The sequence below is a fragment of the Athalia rosae genome, chromosome 1 (genome assembly GCF_917208135.1).
Source record: "Athalia rosae chromosome 1, iyAthRosa1.1, whole genome shotgun sequence".
NCBI lineage: Eukaryota > Metazoa > Arthropoda > Insecta > Hymenoptera > Athaliidae > Athalia > Athalia rosae.
This window is the reverse complement of record NC_064026.1, coordinates 7,471,671-7,493,948: the sequence shown is the minus strand read 5'-3', so window position 1 is coordinate 7,493,948 and position 22,278 is coordinate 7,471,671. Positions and strand designations below refer to the sequence as shown.

Sequence of the window (22,278 nt, the reverse complement as noted above, 5' to 3'; positions counted from 1 at the left end):
GGAATATCCGAGGGGCAAACACCCCGGCTGAAAACCACCTTAAGAGCCCCTTTATTCGATGTGACTTTTATTGTGCGGAAATAAGATTATAGGGAAAAAGCTCCTAAATATATGTATGTATACATACCTCTATACAGCGGAACAGATTTGCGTTCCACGCTAAACTTGTTCCACCTACTAGATAGGTACACCGCGCTGCTTCGAATGCACGATTTCGAGATAGAGAGCGATTCAAAGACCAACGCCTCGGGTGTAGTTGTGTAAAAATATTTCTTTACGTATCACGCATTTTTGATTGATATGTAATTATTTAATAATGCAATTTGGAGGGGAAGTTGGAAATCATTATTCAAACCGACGACTGATATTATTGCAAATGAAATTTTCGAAGCAGGATCGAATTGAGATCCTGGATTATGAATATCGTTCATTTTTTAACACGTATTCGGGCTTATCGGGGTGTTTTTCTGTTGTTGGCATTAATACCTGACCGTTAATGAAAAGGGTGAATGGATGGTGTGGCGCTGCGAAAAACAAGATAAATAAAATAAACGATATAAAGTGGGGAAGCAAAAAATAAAAAATAAAGCAATGAATAAAATAATTAAAAAATGTGAAAAACAAAAAGTTGAAGCAAAAATCGAATTTACACGTTAAAACGCGACGTAATCTCCACGTTTTAATTACAGCGCATGTCGGCTTAGCCGACTTATCGATGGCGAGGAATTAATTTTGGTATTTTACATAACAAGCTTATACAGTGTATGTATATACGTATACGCGGGTGTGTGGAGTGCGCCGCTGCGGGGGTTATAACGCGAATTTCATTCCAAATTCAGGTTCACAAATCAAAGCGAGATTCATTCTTTTTATTATTATAGGAGACGGTAAATCTTACTCCCCTTTCTCGCATCCTTTTGGCGAGAGGTTCGCGCACACGTACACAAAATCCCGAAACGCAGACGGGGATCGATTTTCTAATGAAGAAATTCCGCGCGTCTTTTTAGAATCGGAAGTGACGAGTTACGCTTTGATTCCACCCCCAAATCGCCGCACCAACGATTTTCCTTTGCTCAGATTAGACTCGAATTAAATCGAACTCTTGGACCAGAGGAGGAGGATGAGGGATTTCTGGGCTCAACTATTTCAGGAATCCTGCAGCACCCCATTTTATGTCGGTTTTGAAATTATATAAAACCCGTTTCCCGTACTGAAAAGGAGGTGTTCACTCCACCCTCCTGATGCGGTGGAAAAACCATGAAGTTAAACCCGTCGATGGGAAAAACTCGAAGCAACGCAAAGTTCGGAATTTCGAACCTTGCATTCGATATTTCGCAATTTATCTGAATTTGTTGAAATTATCGAAAGAAAAAAATGGCATCCGGTCGATAAGGTTCCATTACTAGGATATTATTTCCGAGACTTTTTAATTTTCAGTCGGAAGGATGAAAAAAAATAAATAAAGTTGGAAGTTTGGCGGTTTGCGGAGGAAAAGTTAGATAAATTGGAACGCGAACGCGTCGATTAAATCACGCTATGAATCGAACTAATCGAGATATTTGTTTGAATTTTTATTCTCCGAAAAGCGAAAAATTGGCGATCATTCGATCAATTCGTTTAGCGGATTGGAGAAATTTCCCATAACATATAAACGAAAATTCGCGCTACGAGCGAGTCGCTTGCGACGACAGTTGAGATTGATTTCATCTCCCGTTCAATCAATTCGATTATTTTTCCGCAACGATTACCTTCGTTGTCGGTACGCGTACACGCCGTTGAGATACAAATTTGGAATTAGCAGCGTAGAATATTCCCGCTCGTTCATCCGTCAAAACTTCTAGGACGAGTTCTTCGCTAATGATGATGTATCCTAATGTTGTAATACACTTCCTGTGTTGCGTGTCCCGCGCGCTACAAAATACTCGCGGGAAGGACCATGCTATGCGATGCACCATGACGCAAAACTTCCTCCTACCATCGGAGCTCTTTAGAGACACGCGAGCCACCCCGCCCTAATATTTCAATCAAATATTTAGCCCCTAATGGTCTTACGTTATAGTAGCGCGCCCGGCAAAATTGAGTTGCACCGAGCAACGGACTTGAAAGGGTTCTCATTCGGCAAACACTGCAGCTATAATCTAACCATTTCCCCTCCCCCCCCCCCCCCTATCCGTACACGTACAGGGTACAGGGTGTGCTCGCCTCATATAATATTAACGCGGATCGACGTACGCTACCGACTGTACGGGAAAACATAAAAAAGTCGATAGGTTCCGTGGGATTGAAAGTTTATACGGGACGCACATCGCGCTCGAGTACCGTAGTGCTTTTATCGGGGAAATTTTCACCGCGACTCCAGCAAGGAGGATGCGTAATTGCGTTTTGTTGGATACCGGAGAAGCGACGCGACGTAGCGAACTTGAATGATAAATTCGGAAGACCGACACCGCTGGGTCGGTGAAAATTCTATCGATTATTTTTTAAAACACCCTTGAGCGTTTACGTCAGGGCGTGTATGGGCAGACGTACGCGTGGATATATAGATGTAAATTGGTTGGGTTACGTTAAGATTGGAATTGCTTAATACGAACTACTGGGATTTGGTGAAACGATTGAAAGGGAATCCGTCGATTTGGAGATGAATGGATTCCCGGACGAGGAGGGGGGAAATCATCACCCGCGTATCGCTTTGTAATTACGAATTCAACGAGCGTGAAACTAATCCATCGCGATCCATTTCTTTTTTTTTTTTTCTCCTTTTCTTTTGGGTTTTCAAATTTATTTCCGCAACTGTACGATATGCGTAGCGCTCTTTTTCCTACAAAATAGAAATTCGGAAAGCAATTATGTATTTGATTGGATAACCGTTGCACTTGATTTTTATTCACCCTTCATTCTTTCCGCAGGGGATTTCCGCGGAATTCTTGCTTCGTCGGTTTGTCACTCGCGGGTACACAAAACTCCGTACGAATGGTTGGAAGCTATCAATCGTTTTCGAGCACGAGAATCACTGCCTGACAGACATCAGACGAGCCGTCTGCGTGTAAGACGTCTTGTGTAAAGTCTACCTCTTCTAAATCCATACTATACCTGCTTTTGCCCGTCTCACCCTCGCCGAGTCAGACCGAAGATTCGCAAGAAAATAGAAGAAAGAAAGAAATACAAAAAATAGTATCGCTGTGGAGTTTTCCGACCAATAATATGTACGGATCGGTACCGTATCGAAAAACTACGTAACGTATTCGTGTCTCTCTTCAAAGGAAAAATCGCTGGGTGCCAAAATTTTAAGCCTTCTAGTTTTGAATTTCGAATTTCACGATTTCAACCGAAGCAGAGTAGATTTTTTTTGCGTGACCAGACTTTGGTTTTTAATTAGGATGAAAATTTGGGAAATAACAAGCTTTGCGATATCGCCATCCCAGATCGACGCCAACTTGCAGCATACGTTACAGGTATACATTATACACAACACGGTATAATTGTAAACCGGAAGGCGTTGCGTGTTTACAGTTGAGCAGAATCGGAGCCATTTATGCATCCGCATACAAACCCTGGAGTAGAACGCAGAACGTATAGTTGTAGGATACACGGTAGGTGAGGTACAAAGGTGTAAGGTGGGTAGTGGCACACGTACGTACAAAGGAAATTTTGCCGGAGTCAGGAGCAGACTCCCATACAGCTAGTGAGGAGAAGCTGTTGAGCGACGCGCGACGGTACGCTCCGTCGGACAGAAGCGGTTAGACACAGTGAAGTTAGAGTCTGCATCTGTGCACGAAGGGAGCATATTGCGTTTACAGTTTCACACCAGAGCGGGAGGTGGGAGGGGGGTGCAAAACAACCCCTCGTTTATACGGAAGCCGGTGCGAGGGGTGGGTCGGGGCAGAGGCGTTATAATTATTGCTCGAAAGTGCTTTTGCTCAGGGACCTGCAGCCTCGTCGCGTGAGTAGAGACCACTGCCGCGGCATCGGTGTGCCCGAATTGTATCACTTTATTTGTCACGAAAAATTAGCCCGAAATTTTTTAACGTCGTTATTAGTTTCAGCACCGCGCGCGCACGAGCGTTTCAATTGTGGGAAAGGAAAGAAAGATTCGGGGGGTGTCGCGCGAGCTTCGCTGGCACAACGAATGGAAAAATAATTATTCCAACGGGATGACAATTGAAAAAAGGAACACCTTCGACTGTCGCAGCGAGAGCGTGATGATGATGAAAAGGTGGAGAGAAATAAAAAGGATCCGATGATATGTGGGTCAGGTGTGCGGAGAGTGTTTGTACTCGATGCGTGGTTTCGACGCGACGTTTCACACGTTGTCGCGCCTACACACGTTACCCCGAATTTCACGCGTGTCGCGTCGACGTGAATACGCGTGGTGCTGCTGCAGGTGACGAAAGAGATGTAGAAAAAGGATTTGTAGAAGTAGCGGAGGTGTGCGGTGATAGTCATTTTGCCGCTTCTTTTTGTATTCTTTTCTTCTTTTTGTTAGTCGAGGGAAACAGTTGAATAGATTCCATGAATGTCGTCACCTTTTGTCAGTCCGTACTTTTGTGCAACTCCTCTCTCCTTGCGTAGCGTTTTATATTCTTATCTCCTTTTTATTACTTTCTTTTTCTTTCCCTACGGTCGACACTTCCACGGAGGGGGGGATTGACGAAAATGTATTATTCTATTTGTCCGAACAATAGACTCGCAGGATCCCGTATATTTGTAGATCAAATAACTAATTTCCCACCAAATGTCACCAAAATTACTACGTATTGTCGTGTCGCGAATATTGTGAGAGGTACATTCTACTTTTTCAAAATAATTAATCTACACGAATTCCAAGACGACCGTCTACATTTTTACATACCATTCTGATCAATTAATGTAGCTCCACCCTGATATGTATACTCGGTCTTGTACGTACAGTCCAGAGATTCTGGGATCATCGGAGTCACGTAAAAGGATTGCAAGGACCTCCGGGTTTGCCTCGGTAGTATACCTGTGTAGTTGGCTTACTCGATATTGGACAACATAATCCCGTAATCTCATCCACGTCTTATTAGGCGGGGGGAAAAAAATAAATAAAATAAAACGAAATGAAAAGAAAATCAAATAAAAGTACGAATGGAAACGGGATTGATCGTGAATCAACATAACCAGGGCGAAATACCCGAATAATTGCGCATATTATACGTAATCATTAGGGCTAATTTTATCGCTTCGAGATCGATGTTCCCAATTTTTATTCCGGGTGGTGGAATTTTTTCAACAAGATTAGTCGGTGATATTCGCTTCGAGTGGAATGTTAACGCGTCGCTGTACAGGCAAGAAATATGAACGAGGCAAACTTCACTGGATAAAAATATACGTACGTACACAGAGAATAAGTACGTTTTGCTTTTACATGGTACAATTTACATTCTAGACACCTCTCTATACATTAGAGTACAGATATTTCGTACCCGAGTATGAAATCTTTTTGCACTCTGAAGAGAAAAACGAGGAGAGGGCGGAGGGTTCAGTTTTTCAATTTCATTTTAACAATCCCCTCGGACTGCGCGTGATATACGTATACCTAGCTGCATGTGGGTAATACGGAGTACAGCACACTCGCACACATATTACGGGCGCGAACACTCATACCGAAGACGGGATGATTCCCCGTCTCACGAACATCCGGATTCCCATCGTGCATTCCGGTGCTGCAGGTTTATCAAATACAGTTTAGCGCGGCGTTTATCGTCGCTTACTCTTCAAGTGGGTAGATCGGGGTTGAAGGGAGGTGGTAGTATAGCGAGAGAGGGACAGCGTTTTTGGTTCACGTCGGCGACGGGGATCGAAGGGGGTGCGCGGGGCAATTTTCGCGTAATTCGATGGGGCGTCATCGTCATAGCAACCCCCGTCCGCCTCCGCACGCCTTGGAAGCTGCAGGCTGTTCAAACAAGCCCCAAACCCTCGTCCGTCCGTCCGCCCCCCCCCCCATCCCTCCTCCCTCCACCCCCCTTCTGCCCCTGACAAAAACCTCCTCGCCGCTCGCCACCGGCAACGCTACACCCCCGTACGACGCCCCCGTGCTTCGTACCCCCGCATAGCCATGCTCGAGTACCTACCGACCGTAAGAGGTGTCCGTGTGCTGTACGTGTTCGCGTGTGTGTGTGTCTACGAGTATAGGTAGAGTATGATATGGTTATATTTATCGTGTATATATATACGTACGTACGTACATGTATTCACGTATACTTACCAGCAATACATACACGGACGAGTAGGTACGTCGAGACTCTCGGAAAAAGGGGGAGTTGTAATAACTACCTGGATTTTCTCTTCCCAATTTTCCAGCGTAGATATCGCGTAAATAGGGTCTTCTCGCACGGATGTATAAATATTCGACACTCCTCGTTCTCTTTCACTTTGCATTTTCTTTGGTTCCCTGCGCTTCGTTCCATAAATATTTTACACGTACATCGTTGCGGCGTGCGGGAATCTTACGAGTTTTTTCTGTTTCTATTTTATCTGGAAACCATTAAGCTGGAAACTTTGAATAATCCAGTAATTTTTCGTTTCTTGTCGAAGACCACTTCGGTCCACACGTGTAGTTAGTTGTACGAGCTTTTACTCGGAGTATACATGTAGGGAAAACGGTTTAACGTCGTCTCTTTTGAAACACTATAAGCCCCCTAAATGAAATCGTGCTCTTTTGACACACGAGTACCGTGTGCCCCTCGATAGAGAATCCCGGACTTACATTCGTAACGAAGTGTACACACACTGCGCTACGGAGTCGTACGTAACGCACATATTACACACATCACACATGCCGTCTGTGGTGCGCGATTTCCTAGAGCAAACACGGCGAGGGTAATCGCAATCTGGATTATACGTTAAAATCGACGCTTCGATTGCGCCCTCGAAGGGTTCGCGAACTATTCCCTCTAAATTATGCTACCCAAAGCCACTTTCCTCAAACACACCGAACGCGGCGAGACTTTTCAATTCACCTCTCGTCGAGCTATTCGAAATAAACGACATGGACCACTTCGAATCGGCGTCGTTGGTTAGTAATTTAGAAACGAACGAGTGGACGACTACCACCGGCGTGTCATGTGCAAATGAAGGAAGGGAAAAAAAAATATGATTTTTTTTTTTTTTTGTTTTTCAAATTCAACGAAGTATATTTCGCGAAAACATTAGGAGATATAAATTAAAGCGGAGTTACGTTGCGTGCCTTGCTTAATTATAAAACCGATAAATTTGTCCCGCGGGACGCGAGACAGACGTCTGGAATCCTCCGGTTGATAAACGAGCGGCATAGTCCAACTCGCCTCGCCTCGCCCCTCCCTCCCCCCTCAGTTCCCCGATCCCGGTTTGCTTCCTACGGTATCGCAACTCGCTTACTTACGTAGAATCAGTTACACGTGAATTTTAAACTGCACATAAAGTACGTAACTAGGCAGTCGGATCGTTATTGAACCAGTTGACAGGTTTACTGCTGCAGGAGCTCACTTCGAAATTATCCGATTCGCCGTGTCAAGTTGATGAGCTAGAAAATGATTACCTTACGGAGAAAGTGGCCTTCATTCGTCACTTCCGCTTGACGGATCTATATATAAACGCGTTCGCGTGTTCCTTTTCCATACGTTGTACGTTGTACGATTGTACGTTGTACGTACGTATGTTACATCTACATCGTACGCGTTGCAAACGTCGAGGAATCGAGAGAAAATACAATTTTTCTATCGCTAGGCAGCTGGAGTGTAATTGAAAAAGTTTGTATTGGTATAAGACGGATTGTTCGCTACTGTATAATACGCGAGACATTTTTTTTCCCCTCTCTTTCTTTCTTTCTTTCTTTCCCTTTTTCTATACCTTTTTCTTTCTTGTCTAGAAAGTGGAAATCATGTGGACAGAAGGTACGGATATAGGTGAGTATAGGTATACATATTTCATGTACATATACATACAGGTGGCGGGGAGAGGGGGAGGGGGAGGTTATAACTCAGTTGGGTGTATCTCGTATTCTAGGAGCATATTGGACCAATTCTACTCTCGGATAAGTTTGAGATATCGCCCGGCCGGATGTAGAGAAATAAGAAGCCAAAAAATCTCTCGGTGGAAACCTTACGATATTCGCTCGAATCACGTCAGGAAAATAGTTGAGAGAAAAGTTGTGCCAACAATGAAGTCGACCGTTAACGTTGGATATAATAAATTATATGGCACGAAAAAATTCCGCGCCTTTTACTTTTGCTTTTCAACCAGCTGCAACCGTCGAACTAATCGAAAACACACGCCGAGCGCGATGAGGACAACGATCGACAATTCTCTTACTCGAAAAAAGTCAATTCAGATATCTGAGAAATTGATCGGAGAAGTTACGAGCGGATACTCTCGGTGAAAATATTTGTTTCTCTGACCCAAATATAAATTTTCGGCTTTCGGCGTGCGATAAATTGGATAGTTTGGTGTCTCACGGAAACTGTCGCGTCTTCAAAAAGTTGCCACGTCTACGAGTTATCCGCGGATATTTCGATCGGATGCGCGAAAGGATGGTTAAATCTTAGGAGGTAACGTCCCGGGGAATGCTTTACGGTTGGGCCTGCTACGGAAGCAGCGGCGGTACGTCGAGTTTGGGAAACTATCAGCGAAGCCATCGTAACGACAAATTTCCTCATCTAACTTTGTGCGCAAAGATGAGATGATCGCTCAATGCCCGCCTCTGCCACCCTTGCCTCGCCGCCCTCCGCACTCTTCATCCCCCGCCGTACACACGCCTATAGCTTCCCCCCTCCCCCCCCCGCGGTATTCGATGCCCTGCCGCAAGAAAATTAATGACGGAATCAACGATATTTTCAAAGAAAACTATTAGAACCGCCGTCCCGTCGATCCACCTTCTCGCGAGAGGGAACCTCGATAATTCATTCTCCCGGCGACGTCGGAAACTCTCGGCGTTCGCGGATGCTACATATCCCACGTTACGGAGAAAATTCTATGCATGTCCGTTGCAAAGTTTTCCCCATCTCGACGGGCTCGGATCCAACGAAATTTTCATCTCGTTCAATCTGTCATTTCCATCTCCACAGATTGTCTCGTATTTTATACGCTCGTACGGCGGGGAAGGGGTGTGAAATCTTGGCGTTCGTCGAATGGATTCTGCGTTTACTTTGTCGGGAGGTCAGCCGGAAACTCCGTTCATCTTTAGTTTCAGCGATCGTTTGGGGCGTCGAAAAATTATCATGGTAGGGGTATGAAAGCGTTCGTTGAACCTTCTACTCTAAGCTCGCAAGCCCACGGCGCTCGAATTGCGGATTTCCCGATCGTCCGATGGAACGCGGTAAGCGCAATGTGCATGAGTTACACCTTTCGAACTCCGTTAACGAAACGCATGCACATCCTCCCTCTTCCACGTATCTCGCTTTTACACTCCTCCTGTATCCGTATATCAAACCAGTATCCGCGCGCATTACGTACATCGGTGCACATTTTCCATTCGTCAATACGTATAACTGGAATCAGACATTTCCAAAGCGTGTAGATGAAAGTAACGCGAATATAACGCTCGTTCGTACGAGTACAGGGAAATATCTAGGTGTACGTTGGGTGAATTAAGTTATCTATCTCCTGAGGAATACGACGCTATGAAAAATTGTATCACGTGGCGTCGCGCTGTAGAAACGCAGTCAAACGATCGTTATAATGCTATTATATCGTTCCGTAGCTTATAGCTGTATAACCGCAAATAGCGAGTAGAAAAATTTATTGGAAACATTCGAGATCCAATATAGCGTTCCGCGCTCTTCTTACATATACATATATACCTATATACCGTGTAGCTGTCTACTCTCGACGGTCGCACCACTTGAGCGTATTATTCCGCGGAAGTGAATTGCGAATAAGAATTCATTTTTCAATCTTAAAATACAGCCGATTACGGGAACAAGTTGAAGAGATTTCTACGTAGGTATGAGTCCAGAGTCACGTCGTTATAATTGCGGTTGAAATTATTCGAACGTTTTTCGGATGGTGTGGAGTCGAGTATGAATTTTCGGCGGAAGGGGAGAGAGGGAGAGAGGGCGAAAAAAGTGTCAACCGTTCGGAGGGTGTACGGGTTGGTGTTGGACGGGACGGGGGGTCGGGGTGCGCGAGTGTAATCGCAAATCTAATTGCGAGAACCAAGGTTGAAGGTAGAGAGGAACAAAGCGAGTGAGTGCCTTCGGAACGTTATATTAATAATAATAATAATAATGTAGCGGGGTATGTAGGTAGAACGCAAGGTACCGAACGAGTCAAAGGATCAGGTCTACCGTAAATAGACGGTTTTCGAGAAAATGTAGATATAGGTAGCTGCTACCGCTACCACCGCTACACCTGGGAGAAATACTACGTCGGCACCTTCCATTCCTCGTTCATATATATATGTATATTTCGCATCCCCTTCCCCGCCTTATATACAGGGGTCTGCCGCCGCGTATCCGCACACCCACCTATTCGAAGACAAAGTGTTTCTGGTGCCAGATGCCGTGCACTTCTCTGCGCTCCGAGCTCCCGCCACTGCCGGAGTAGGTATTTCACGGGAATTACACGTCACAGGTCTCCGGTTACGAGTAATTATGTCGCATAATCCTCGGGTGTTTGTCACGAGAACGCGAACGTGGTGTTGAGGTGGCCCGAGCGGCGCGGCGCGACGCGTTTCGTTCCGTTCGTTCAGTTCGTTCGCTCGTCGGCGAACACGGTGTAGGATATCCCGTGGTTATATTCCCTGTTATCCGAAACACGGGGCTGTTATCCCACAGGACTTACGGGCGGGGTGGCGTTCTTCGCCCGGTGAAAGTTGCCGACGTCGTATATATATGATGACGAGGGCTACGTAACACGGGGGACGTACAGGTTGCCGGGGTGAAAATCGGCGGGGAGTACGGAAAGGGGATACGGGGGAGGTGGACATTAATCACACGACGTCACACCAACCGTGATCCCGGTTGAATTTCTAATTAATTGTAAATTACTGTACAGGTCCGCAGTTATCATCGTTATACCATTCGCGCGTGTGTATATGTATACGTGTGTATACCCGTACGCGTACACCAACGCGGAATCGACGCCGAATACGCGAGGCGAAGGGAAAAAACTGAAAAAATTTCACCGCCCCCGCGAATTTTACGTTTGCCGCACAGCCGCGGAGTTTAATTCGCTACACCGAGTGGGTACTCAATAAATTGCCCAAACTCGATGGTCGGTATTTTTTAATTTTTTCATCGGACACCGAACTATCTATGAAGTTGCGTGTAAATGTGACGAGGGGGAAGGGGGTGGGGTGGGGGAGGGGAGGGGGGGAGGTAACAAGTTTTCGTCGTTGCCAGAGGCGATGGTATTACTATAGTAATTGTCGCCAAGGGTGGTGGGAATTCTCGAGTCCCTCGTGGATCCTGAATCGAGTCCTTGGCACCGCGTCGCGTCGAACCCCCTGCGTTGTATACATCTATATATGTATATATATATATACGTATATACGTGTAACCCCTGTCACCCCTGCGATCGTACAGCGCTTAAGTCTTTGAGGGAAGTCCGTAACTTTCGTATAACAAGTGGATGATTCACAAATCATTCCCAATTTCGAACTACTCTTTGGTACTCCGCGGAAAAGTTTCATTCGCGAATATAAGCGAAACGCGGGTTGTACACCCCCCGAGGGTACGTACCGATCGAATTCAAGAGATGGATTGAGATAAAATAAAATTTCACCGTACAGATGAGTCAGAATTGCGGCTGATATTCGGTTAGAAACGAATGGAGGAACCGCGCGATCCGAGGGGTGGGTTGTACACGTATGTGTAAGTTATTCTGAGATAGCGGGCAACGCGACGAGCCGGAGAAATGGAACTGGGAGAGATAACGGAATGGAAAATACTCCCGAGGGAAGTTAACAGCCTTGTGCAGCAATTGCAGTGCTCTGCACGGATAACCATCGGATTGGCAGCCCTGATTACCGCCCTTACAATCCTATCGGGATCTTGGTTGGATCCTCTGAGGTTGACGGCGAACCTTTTGCCGCCGCCGATGTTACCGTCGCTGCCGCTCGTCTACCTCGGACTCGAGCGAACCCGAAACTCGCCAACTTTAGCCTACCGGACGAACGCCCCCGCAAATCGATTTTTTAGGGGCCGCCGTACGCCACGCGTCGTTGAATCTTATTTGTGAATCTCGCTCCGAAACTTTCGCTCTTCTTTCCCTTCTCCGGATCCGTTTCAATTTCACCCCCAATTTTTAAGCAGTTTGCGAAAATTTGGAAATTCCTAAATCAAACAGATTTTCCGCCGGTTGTAATCATCTAAGGAAGAGGAAGTACAAAAAGTAATCGCTTTCTCATTCGACTCGTATGTCTAGTTTATTTTCTTTGTTCCGTTTCCGTTCGTTCGATGATAACGAAAGCTTTTCCCTCCAGATTTATTCGTCTTGACGAAACGGTACGGCGAACGCCACGCGCAGGCAACGTTCGAGAGTCGAACGGCGATAACCGCGTGCGACGTATTTTATTTCTCTCCGTTTCCTCTCTCTTTTTCTTCGTACCATGATTATTTTCCTTTTGCGTACGCGCGATCGGTGAAACGCTACGGGCTCGGGTATATCTACCGGGTGGAGAGAGTAACGGCGGGGGCAATTCATACCGAACAAATTCGCCTTAAAAGTAACAGTAACAGCATGTCAATTTCCTTGTCGTTTAGCTTTTGATTGGGGGCGAACAGCGACTCGCATTTACGTTGGGGAGGGTTTCGTTTCCTTGACGACCGTGGAGGGCACAAACCTAAACCGACGTCTGGTGTATATACGTACCACCTCTACCTCTCCGATGTTTGTATTTCATATTGATAGAGTATTGATACCCCCTCCCCGTTTCGCCGACGACCGACGAACCCCCACACCCCCGACGGCAGGAACGTCCGCTATAACCGCGGTCGCTCGACTCCCGGAAAACCCTCGTGTTCCTACGCTATATGTATACCTATCTACCGACCGTACGTACGTATCCCGCAGGAACACCATTTGCCTCGAACAAACGTTTCTATTGTAAGACGTGTGTTTACTTTCTTTACGCATTGTTGAGCTTTCCAGGCCACGAAAAATCCTAATGGACTCTGCAGGAATATCTCTCGTCTCCTCGATTAATCATCGCTCTATCGCCGGTATAGCTTCCGTAAATGTGTCTCCCCGAACTACGTGTCGCCGCTGCGTATTTTCGATATTACAATTTCGCTCCATTATTATTGGAAAGATATTTATCTATTTCCATTTTTTTCGCTCATCGATTCCCTCAATATCCAGACATCCTACTTCCGTCGATCCCGCGGAATGCCGTGTCGGCTTCGTATTTACGACGTATAATACGAGCGGCGGGTCGGTACGGAGTGAAATAATCATACGGTAGGGTGTCTGCGAAATTACTGGGGCGCGAAATCCGTCAAACGCTGAAATTTTCTCATTATATCTCTCGGAAGCTCCGTGTCGCGCGAGGAAAATTTGACGAAAACTTTTCACGGGCGCTACGGAACGCGCGGCGCACGAAGAAAGACTTTTCACTTTAATTTCGACAATTACGACACCCGCGGCTCGCCTCGCGAACAATTTCAATCTTCAACGCTAATTAGGCGGAATGTGTGTGTTTTCTATTTTCAAAATAATCCGCAATTAACGTATCGCTACGTATCGCGTATAATAATATTTGAATACGAGTAGCAATAATGGCGCGGCAACCACTTACGCCCACCCCATAAGTGCGCCAGCGCATGCTATCGCTCTGGGAATATCATCGTAACGGTAATTTCTTGCATCTGTGGTCACCCGGGAAAATCAAACTCTATATCCGTCGACCTGCAACGCGCAAGGATATTAACCACGCACCCCGCGCAACAGTCTGCGGCGTTGGCGTGCTTTTTAGGACCGGAAATTCCCCAGCGGAGAATTTTCATTGTTATCGTTATCATAATCTTCATTTATCGTTGTCATTGTGATTATTATTATTATTATTATCATTATTATTATTTTTATTATCACTGTTATTGCCGGCGAAAACGAGGGGAATGGGGGGGTTTTATAACGAGTACCTACTTCATAACCGTGCGCTGAGTCAATGTAACGCGTGTTAGCAAGGGTTGCAAAAGTTACACCGTAATATCGAATATATATAAGGGGGATACACGAACTACGAGGACTACGCTGAGAGCAACGTGAATTTCATAATGTTTGTTACGAAACTTTTCAGTTGCTCGCTGAAAATCTTCCCCGTGAAAGCGTAACGAGGCTCTGCACTTTTTACACGGTTAATTTTACAGTCGAGATTGTTACATTGGGATTTTTCATATGAGAGTGAAATTTATGTATTACACATGTGTATTTTCACGCGAAGTTCGAAGAATATATTAACTTTGAAAATTGACGCAGCTACCGATTGTCGAAGACTCGCCGTTGGAACTTTGAAATCTGAAGCTCATACGGTATGGAAAATGATAGAGAAGAGAAAGCGTAAGAGGAGAAAGAAAAATGGTGATGCTTTTAGCGACGAAAGGTGCCAGGACCTGAGGATCTTCGGCTTCACAAGGATAGCGACGCGTACGAAATTTAGACGGTTACTCCGGAGGGAGGGTAGGAAATAAAAACCATATCAAAAACGAGAGAAAAATGAGAGAGGAAAAAGAGAAAGGAAACCGTTAGAAGATGACGCAGCTCCGAACGTTTTACGTCGAAATCAATATCGCATTCTTTTTGGTATATTTTTTTTTTTTTTTTTATCTCTCCCTCTTCCTTTTATATTTATGATTTTCTTCAACGATTTATACGCGGTAGCTCCATTTTTCTTGTTCTGACACCGCGCAAAGAGGATGCATGCACCGCCTCCTCTCATGCCTCGCCACAAACGCAAACATGAAGAGGAATCTCGTCACTTTGATCTGAAATGCTCGACCCTCTCCACGCGTCGAAGACGCAAAGAAGATAAGAGACGCGAGACGGACGCGATATACGTATATATATACTCCTGTAAAGTTGTGACGTTTGATAAAATTGCGCTTTTTTCATTAGAAAAAGAAAAAAGAAAAACCAAAAAAAGTATTCCGATGAGATGAATAGAAAGTGCGGAAAATTGAATGATCCCATCGGTGTAAAGTATCTGCATGATCGCGAGCGTGTCCGTGGAAACCGAATACCGAGGTGAATAGCAAACTGACAAGTTACAAAGGTACATGTACATATACATACATTCCTCGAACGGTTTTGAAAGTCCGTTATCGATGACGTGTAATAGCTGAGTTACGATATCGCCAGTCGGTGGAAATTAACGAAGCGAATGGGGCTCGTAGTATATCTTTCGACCTAAATTTCTGATCAACTCACCGGATGCCCGGCGAGGCTCTGCCACGAAAACTCGAGGTCAGCGATGTTCGCCGGAACCGGAACTACGAAGGTCATCGCATAGGTGTTGACCACACCCTCTCGGACGTAGAATAATTCCGCTTCCAATCCTGGAACATGAAAATTAACAAGGTTGATTAACGAAATCGATGGGTAAAATTGAAAGCGATAACTTTGGAATAAATAGTTCGTTCGGCGTTAAAGTGTAATAGTCACATGCGGGGCCGACGGGAGGTCAAACAAAGTTGGTGTATCCCGCGGCCCGATCGTGAGTAGAAAATCGTGTCTGGTGACGAAGGGCATAGCCGTACGCGTACACTCGTTCGCGCGGTACGCCGCATTTACCTTACGTCGCCGGTGGTTAACATGCGGCGACAAAATTTCACCACCCCCGAAGGGTCGCGCGACACGGCTATACGGCAACGTGTCGCCGACAGTTCGCGGCGTCTCCCCCCCCCCCCCCGCCCCCCGTACTCTCGCCCTTCAATTTCCTCGATGTTTCGCAGCGCACTTCATCCGCCGACCGGTTAATAGCGTATTCCTAGACACCGGTTATCTACGGAGGGTTAAACTTTGTTAAAAGCTCCGTTCGAACGCCAGGCGACATGCTAATGAGATGAAAATTAGCATCGGGCTTCGTTAATGCCGAGGAGATGGGATCGGAGTTTGATTCAATATATCCCGAGCCGAACGGATCTCCCGCGAGGTACACGACCTACCCGGTCTCCGTTCGGGGACTCGGCGAAACTCCTCCTCGCCAAGGCTTCCTTCTCCTCGCCTGTATACCGAACGCGGACGGGATGCTGCAGCGATACGACCCGGGGAGCTAAGGTAAATATATTAAGGATACAACATCCTGCAGTGGCACGTCCTGTCTCCTCCGTTCTCCGAAACCCTATAGGGCGTCTGCGTCTGTTGACTGCTGCAGGGAGAGCGCGTATCGTCAAATCCAGCTATACCGTGTAACATCCGAGTGAATCTTGCGAATCTTTTTCTTTGCTTTCACTTTACTTCTTTTTTTTTTTCTTTTCTCGTGTAGACTAACGTTGCACACTCATACACGCGTTCGAAAAAGAATACATGGCGTACAACTTCCGGCTTAAAATACCCTGGAGGAGACGTTTCACCGTCACCGGATTTAATAGAAGTCTTCCGAGGAAAATTAGATTTGTTTTTTTACACACCCATTCGTATACCCAGAAGGGGGAGGTTTCAACCTTTTGGCTTTAGGGAAGCGTCGTATGCGAAGTCTTCGTTCGTTTTGGTGGATGAGGAAAACAAAACGGTACACAGGGTATGAAAGACCTCATTCTCGAGTCACGTAAGAATTTTTCTGAGAAGATTTCATTTTTTTCGTGAATATTCTTGTATCCGACGATTCGTTTTTCCGTTCGTGCGGTGTTGCAATAAAAAATGTTCTGAAAAGTAATTGACCAATTGAAACTTGAAACGAAAAACGCCGAACTTATAACCTTAGATTTTTCTAAAAATTGGGGGCGGAATTCGACCTTTTTTCTAGGGTTTTTTTTTTAACGCCAAATATTTTAATCTAAAAAATTGGAATCTGGAAGCCAAATTGATTTATCTATTAAATTGATCGAGTGATCACCACTTTCTCGCTTTTTGGGGCAGAAAAATTGAGATATCTCAATGAGAAAAATTCGTTGATTGATAGGAAAAAAACTCTCAACATTCATGTGAAATATAATGACGTGAATTTGAGGAAACATCATGGGACAAAAATTTAAACGACGAACGAAACCGAAAGTGGCACGAGCGAAGCGCGCGCTTGCAATGCTGGTATAATAGGAAATGAAAATCAAGGGACCGAACGATGAAAACTTACTCAACGATTACGAGACGGAGAACAAAAAATATAATTGCAAAGCTGCAGATTGGCTAGATGCAAAAGTTAAACGCGATTCTGAAGTGGTTTAGAAATGTTTGCTTCTAATTAAAATTGTAATCGGAACCGAACGGACCCGTTCCCTCATAGAACCCACCGAACACAGCTGCGCTATACCCACTGCGCTCTAAGTTCTGAGTGGAGTTCTCTGAATTGAACGTTCAATTATTATTCTTCCGTGTTTTTAATTAATTATAACCTGTATGCACAGTAGACAACACGCGGATGATTCTCATCGTTCTGATAATAATTCATGGTATGCACGTTACAATCACAAGAAAAAAAAAATAAATAAATAAATAAATTGAGATGATTCTGTAATTTTACTCAAACTTTCATATAAACAGAAAAACCAACGATAACGTTCGCTCTGTATAAATATTGTAGTCCGCCATTTTCACTTTATTGCGTCGGTGAACAGATGCACTATTTATTATACATTTGTCCGTATAAAATAATGTGAAACGACTTTGTACCGGAGACCGGAGCAAGGTTTTTCATGAAAAGGGCGCACAGATGGATATGCGCTAAGCTTATGACCCATTGAAAAAGGAGAGAAAAAGAATCTCCGTAATATTCCGCGAATACGTATAATTTGTTTGAATCGCGTGAGCTTTGAAGGAAGAAAAAAGACGGTGGTCGCAAGCAACGTTGGGAGGGTTGCAGCTCGGCCGCAGGTTGCGGATTTCTGTATAATAACGGCGAGAAGCTGCGCGCATTAATCGCTCCTTGCTAATTATTACGTGAGTGTTACTTTCAATTGACAACCTGAAGTACGTATGTAGCTACGTATACATTTGTGATGCATGCATGTGCAGCGGTGGTAGAGAGGTAGGTAGGTAGGTACTACGTACGGTATGCCACCGCGTAAATTCAGCTCGTTAGCGAGCTTGTCTCTTACAATTATTTATTAGTTTGCATACCGCGTTGGTATTACTTTCTTTGCGCCCCTTTTACCGTATAGTTGTTATTTAGTTATTATACCACGTATATTATTATGTATTTATTTTTCTTATTTTGTTTTTTTTTTTTATTTTATTTTTCGAAAGCGTAGAGGTATAACACCGAATCACAACGCGATGCAGTTCTCTTTATACAGGGGCGCGCGGTGTTCACCACGAGCATTGAACGATTGTTTGCCGTCAGAATCAGGTGAATACGTCTGGGCTTGTTACTTTGTTTACCTACCCCGGGCTTTGTTGGTTTCTCGCGTTTTTCATCCCATTTTCTTTATCCTAGACCTATTCAAAACCAGACGAATATTCCGTAATGCGAATAGCTGCAGTACAACGAGCTTTAAATAACCGCGAAACACTGTAACCGTGTGCACCATTCAAGGTGGATTTATTTAACAAGAGAATGTCCGAAGCGGAGTGAAAAGTAAAAAAAATAAAACAAAACCAACGAAAGAAAGAGAGAGCAAGAATTGCTAAATGAAAGAAGACGGCGGGCACGGATCAGCGGAAAAGCTACGCGTTGCCCCCACCTCGTTGGCGATCGTACCTGTTTTTGATCAACGATTCGCGGCACAGTTTGCTAAGAAGATTCTGCGGTGCGAATCGCTTTTCCGTATACGCTCGGGGGGTCTGAGGGGGGGACGGGGGGGCGGCTAAGAGTTTGCAGTTCTGAACGATGAAGAACTTGCTTTCCGTCATTAACGACAATGGAGCGGAGCGAACTTTTGCCGCGGAGCGCGGCCTGGCATATATTCTCGGAGGATTTCGCACGTACGTACCTAACACCGCCGCGCTGATCGTTCTTTGCGCAAAACTGACGACGCGAGCGAGAAGACTACCCCGTCGCGTCGCTACTGGGGTGAACTCAAATGCGATTTGCATTAAGCAGATATTATGCAGATCGCACCGACTGCACCGCACCCACGACCATCGCCATCTCGACCAACGCCGACGAAATCCTCTAGGTATATAAATATATACGCGCACGTATATTTATTATATATATATACCTACGTGCGATTTGCATATGGAATATTCACTTAGCTGAATCTCCAAATTTTCTCGAACTCGCCAAACTCGACCCCGAAGTTTTTGAATTTATTATTTTTTTACTCTGCAGACAAGCGAAAATTTCCAATTTTTAATTAGCTCCGATACAAAGATACGATTTCGCCGGTGTCGATGGTTTTTTTTTATCTCGTTGTGTTTTAATTTTTTTCTCTTCGTCCGAACATTTTTCGCTTTGCTTATTGCGTTTGATTGGACGCGACGAACGAAGACAAACGATAACCATCGAGAAAGTACAGATGGTTGGTCAGTTAAGAGTGAGAAATGAGTCGAGTGCTTGCCCCAATGGGATTTGCCATCCTGTTGATTTGAAGTGACGATTATATCGTTCAGTTCGATGGCGTAGCGCCGCAGCTGCGTTATACCTATAGGTATATATACATATATGGTTTTACGTACACACGTGCACCGCACCCACGTATACGGGTGCATTTGTGTGTGTGCGGTGTATATTTTTTGCGGTGGAATTAATATGGATATATAGCGCACGGTATAACGGAGCGACAGTTGGTTGGACAATTCGCAAGGTATTTTATTTTATATACATGTATTATACGGTAGGTGCACGTATGTGTTTGCGTTGGAAAATAACGCGTATTAAGGTTCTCTCGTATTTCCAACCGATTATATGATACGATTTCGTCTACCCCTGTACACGTATATGCGATATTCTCTTGACGCGTGTATCAAACACTGCGGTATGGTACATCATGTGGGATACATGTACGTACATATCGGCGCTATATTTTGTCAGATATGTGAAATATACGCCATCCATTCAGACTATAATACAGTTTGGCTCGGGTCGCAAGCTCCCAGTTTTTCGAATACGCCAAGATCGAAACAGTTGACGGGATATCGTCACACTTTATTCACGTGTTACGTCTTTTACGCGACACTGGAGATTCGTGAAACGTAAAAAGAAATCCGAAAATCATCTCTCTTCATCTGAACCTCCCGTAGCGCGACGAGTCGAATGGTCTAGAATAAATCCTATTTATTGTGCCGTAAATATAGCGGCGAGTCTTTTTTTCTTGCGACTGTTTGTCGTTTTTCTCATTTATATTTTTATTTTTATTTTTCTAAAAAAAAAAAAAACAAAGCTTTCGAATTGCTGTGAGCTTTCCGTGAAACATTAACCTGCCACCATTTGTGTGCGGAAGCTGTTATCTCGGACGCTTTTTTTTATTGTCTTTTTCTTTTTCTTTTTTTTTTTACATTTTACTTTTTTTTTTAAACCGTGATTACTTTTCCGTGAACCTGGAGTGTATGAAGCGAATTCTATCTCGAATATAATGGAATCTTGTTGGTTTTACGGACCCGACGTTGTAGAACGCGGACGCGACGAGCCCAGCCAACTAACGGCGGAACGCGCCCTGTGTTAATTTATGAAGAAATTTAAATTTACACAGAATTATTATAACCCCATCTGAAAATCAAGTGGTACAATATGATTTTATCGTCGTTTCGCCTTTACTTTTATTTCCTCGTTATTGTATCTGTACGTTGAAACATTTCATTTCTTTCAGCTCACGTACGTACCTCAACGTCATCGTTCATCGATGAGAAATATAAAAGTGATTAATCGTGCTCATTATTGATAAAAAATGTCGATTAATTATACGACCGGTTAATCGGATAAGGATTGCCATGCGTTGCTGTTCATTTATTTATTTGACGAACTGCGTCGTTCGTCGAGTCCCAGAGTTTCATGCGGTTCTTTCGGTAGACCGCAATCATTTTTAGATCTATTTGGGCTACGGTACCCATCATCATTTGTTCTTCAATCCATTTTTTATCACTCATTTATTTATCGACTCGTTTTGCGATGTACATTTTTTTTGCGCGAAGCTCGTAGGTACATACCTTTGCAGTACGAACAGTGTCGCTTTATAATTTGAAAGCTTCAGGAAATGAACAAGTTGTGAAATTGGGAGTGGAGGGGTAGCGGGAAATTAATTACAGTCTGTTTCGTTCAAAGGCAACTATCATTTTTTATTTTATTTCTAATATATTTTTTTTTTTTTTTCTCTCTCAGTTTGTCGTACAATCCGCGCATGATGAAAAGGCTCATCGGTATAGTCCAGTTGAATCGCCGTTTGAAATCTACCAAATGGACTAACAAAGAAAAACCATTTTCTCAGAGTCATCGTGGGGATACCGACGATTACCGTAGAGTTTACAAAGTTACAAACTGAAGGAAAAAAAAAAAAAAACAACCTTCACACGACCGGAGGGAACCGAGAAAAATCTCAAATGTCAAACTACCCCTTCTCTCAAGATGGCTGCGATTCCATAATGCGAATTTTTTCGAAGCTTCGTGCATTTATAGTTATCTTCGTCTCGTCGGTCCATTTTGTAGATATTTCGTGTTTTTAGGTACTATTTCACCGGACTAGCGTAACATATTCGAGAAGGCAATCGGGAAAACGACATCGTGACGATTTATCGCTCACCCCCCCTGATTTCCCATCGCAGCTAGCAGCTGAGATGGGATAACCGGTGGGCAGGTACGTATATATATATATATATGTACGTGTTGGGTTATTACCGACCCGGTTAATGTTTTCCTAAATCCAATCCGAATTTGCTCAGCTTGTAGAGCTTGCGTATAGAGTAGGTGGTCCAACAAGCATTGACCACCGCAGCAGCGTCGCGTACGTCTGTCGGAGTAGGTGCTGCTCGAGCAGGGAGGGCGGGATACGCGTTGCGCGCGGTCCAGACAGAACAAACACGCCACATCCAAAGCAAATTAAAAATCAATCCTACTACATCGCGAGTTGTTTCACGGTGGGCGCGTGACATACGGCAGCAGGGAAATGGGCATGATGGAGAAATTGAAAAAAAAAAAAAAGAAAAAGGGGGGGGGGGGAGAAAAAAAACACCGGCAATCCGAACTGAATGGAAAATACGGATTTCAAGATGTAACGCAACGCCAGACGACCACCCGCATTGATTTCAAATTAC

The 22,278-nt window shown here is 44.5% G+C and overlaps 2 protein-coding genes across 7 annotated transcripts in view; one reads left to right on the top strand and one right to left on the bottom strand.

Annotated features, from left to right (window-relative positions):
* LOC125501717 overlaps window positions 1–22,278 on the top strand; it is a 112,330-nt gene that overhangs the window by 37,244 nt on the left and 52,808 nt on the right. The gene's annotated exons all lie outside the window — the stretch shown is intronic.
* The window catches only part of LOC105685935 (tyrosine-protein kinase Drl), a 46,627-nt gene that overhangs the window by 21,905 nt on the left and 2,444 nt on the right, over window positions 1–22,278 (bottom strand). For all 3 annotated transcript variants that reach the window (XR_007279313.1, XM_012400431.3, XM_048658152.1), the window contains exon 2: window positions 15,364–15,491. Coding sequence is in view for 2 of the 3 variants with exons in the window: in XM_012400431.3 (XP_012255854.1) it covers window positions 15,364–15,491 (128 nt within the window). In the remaining variant the exon portion in view is untranslated. The remainder of the gene's footprint in view (window positions 1–15,363; window positions 15,492–22,278) is intronic.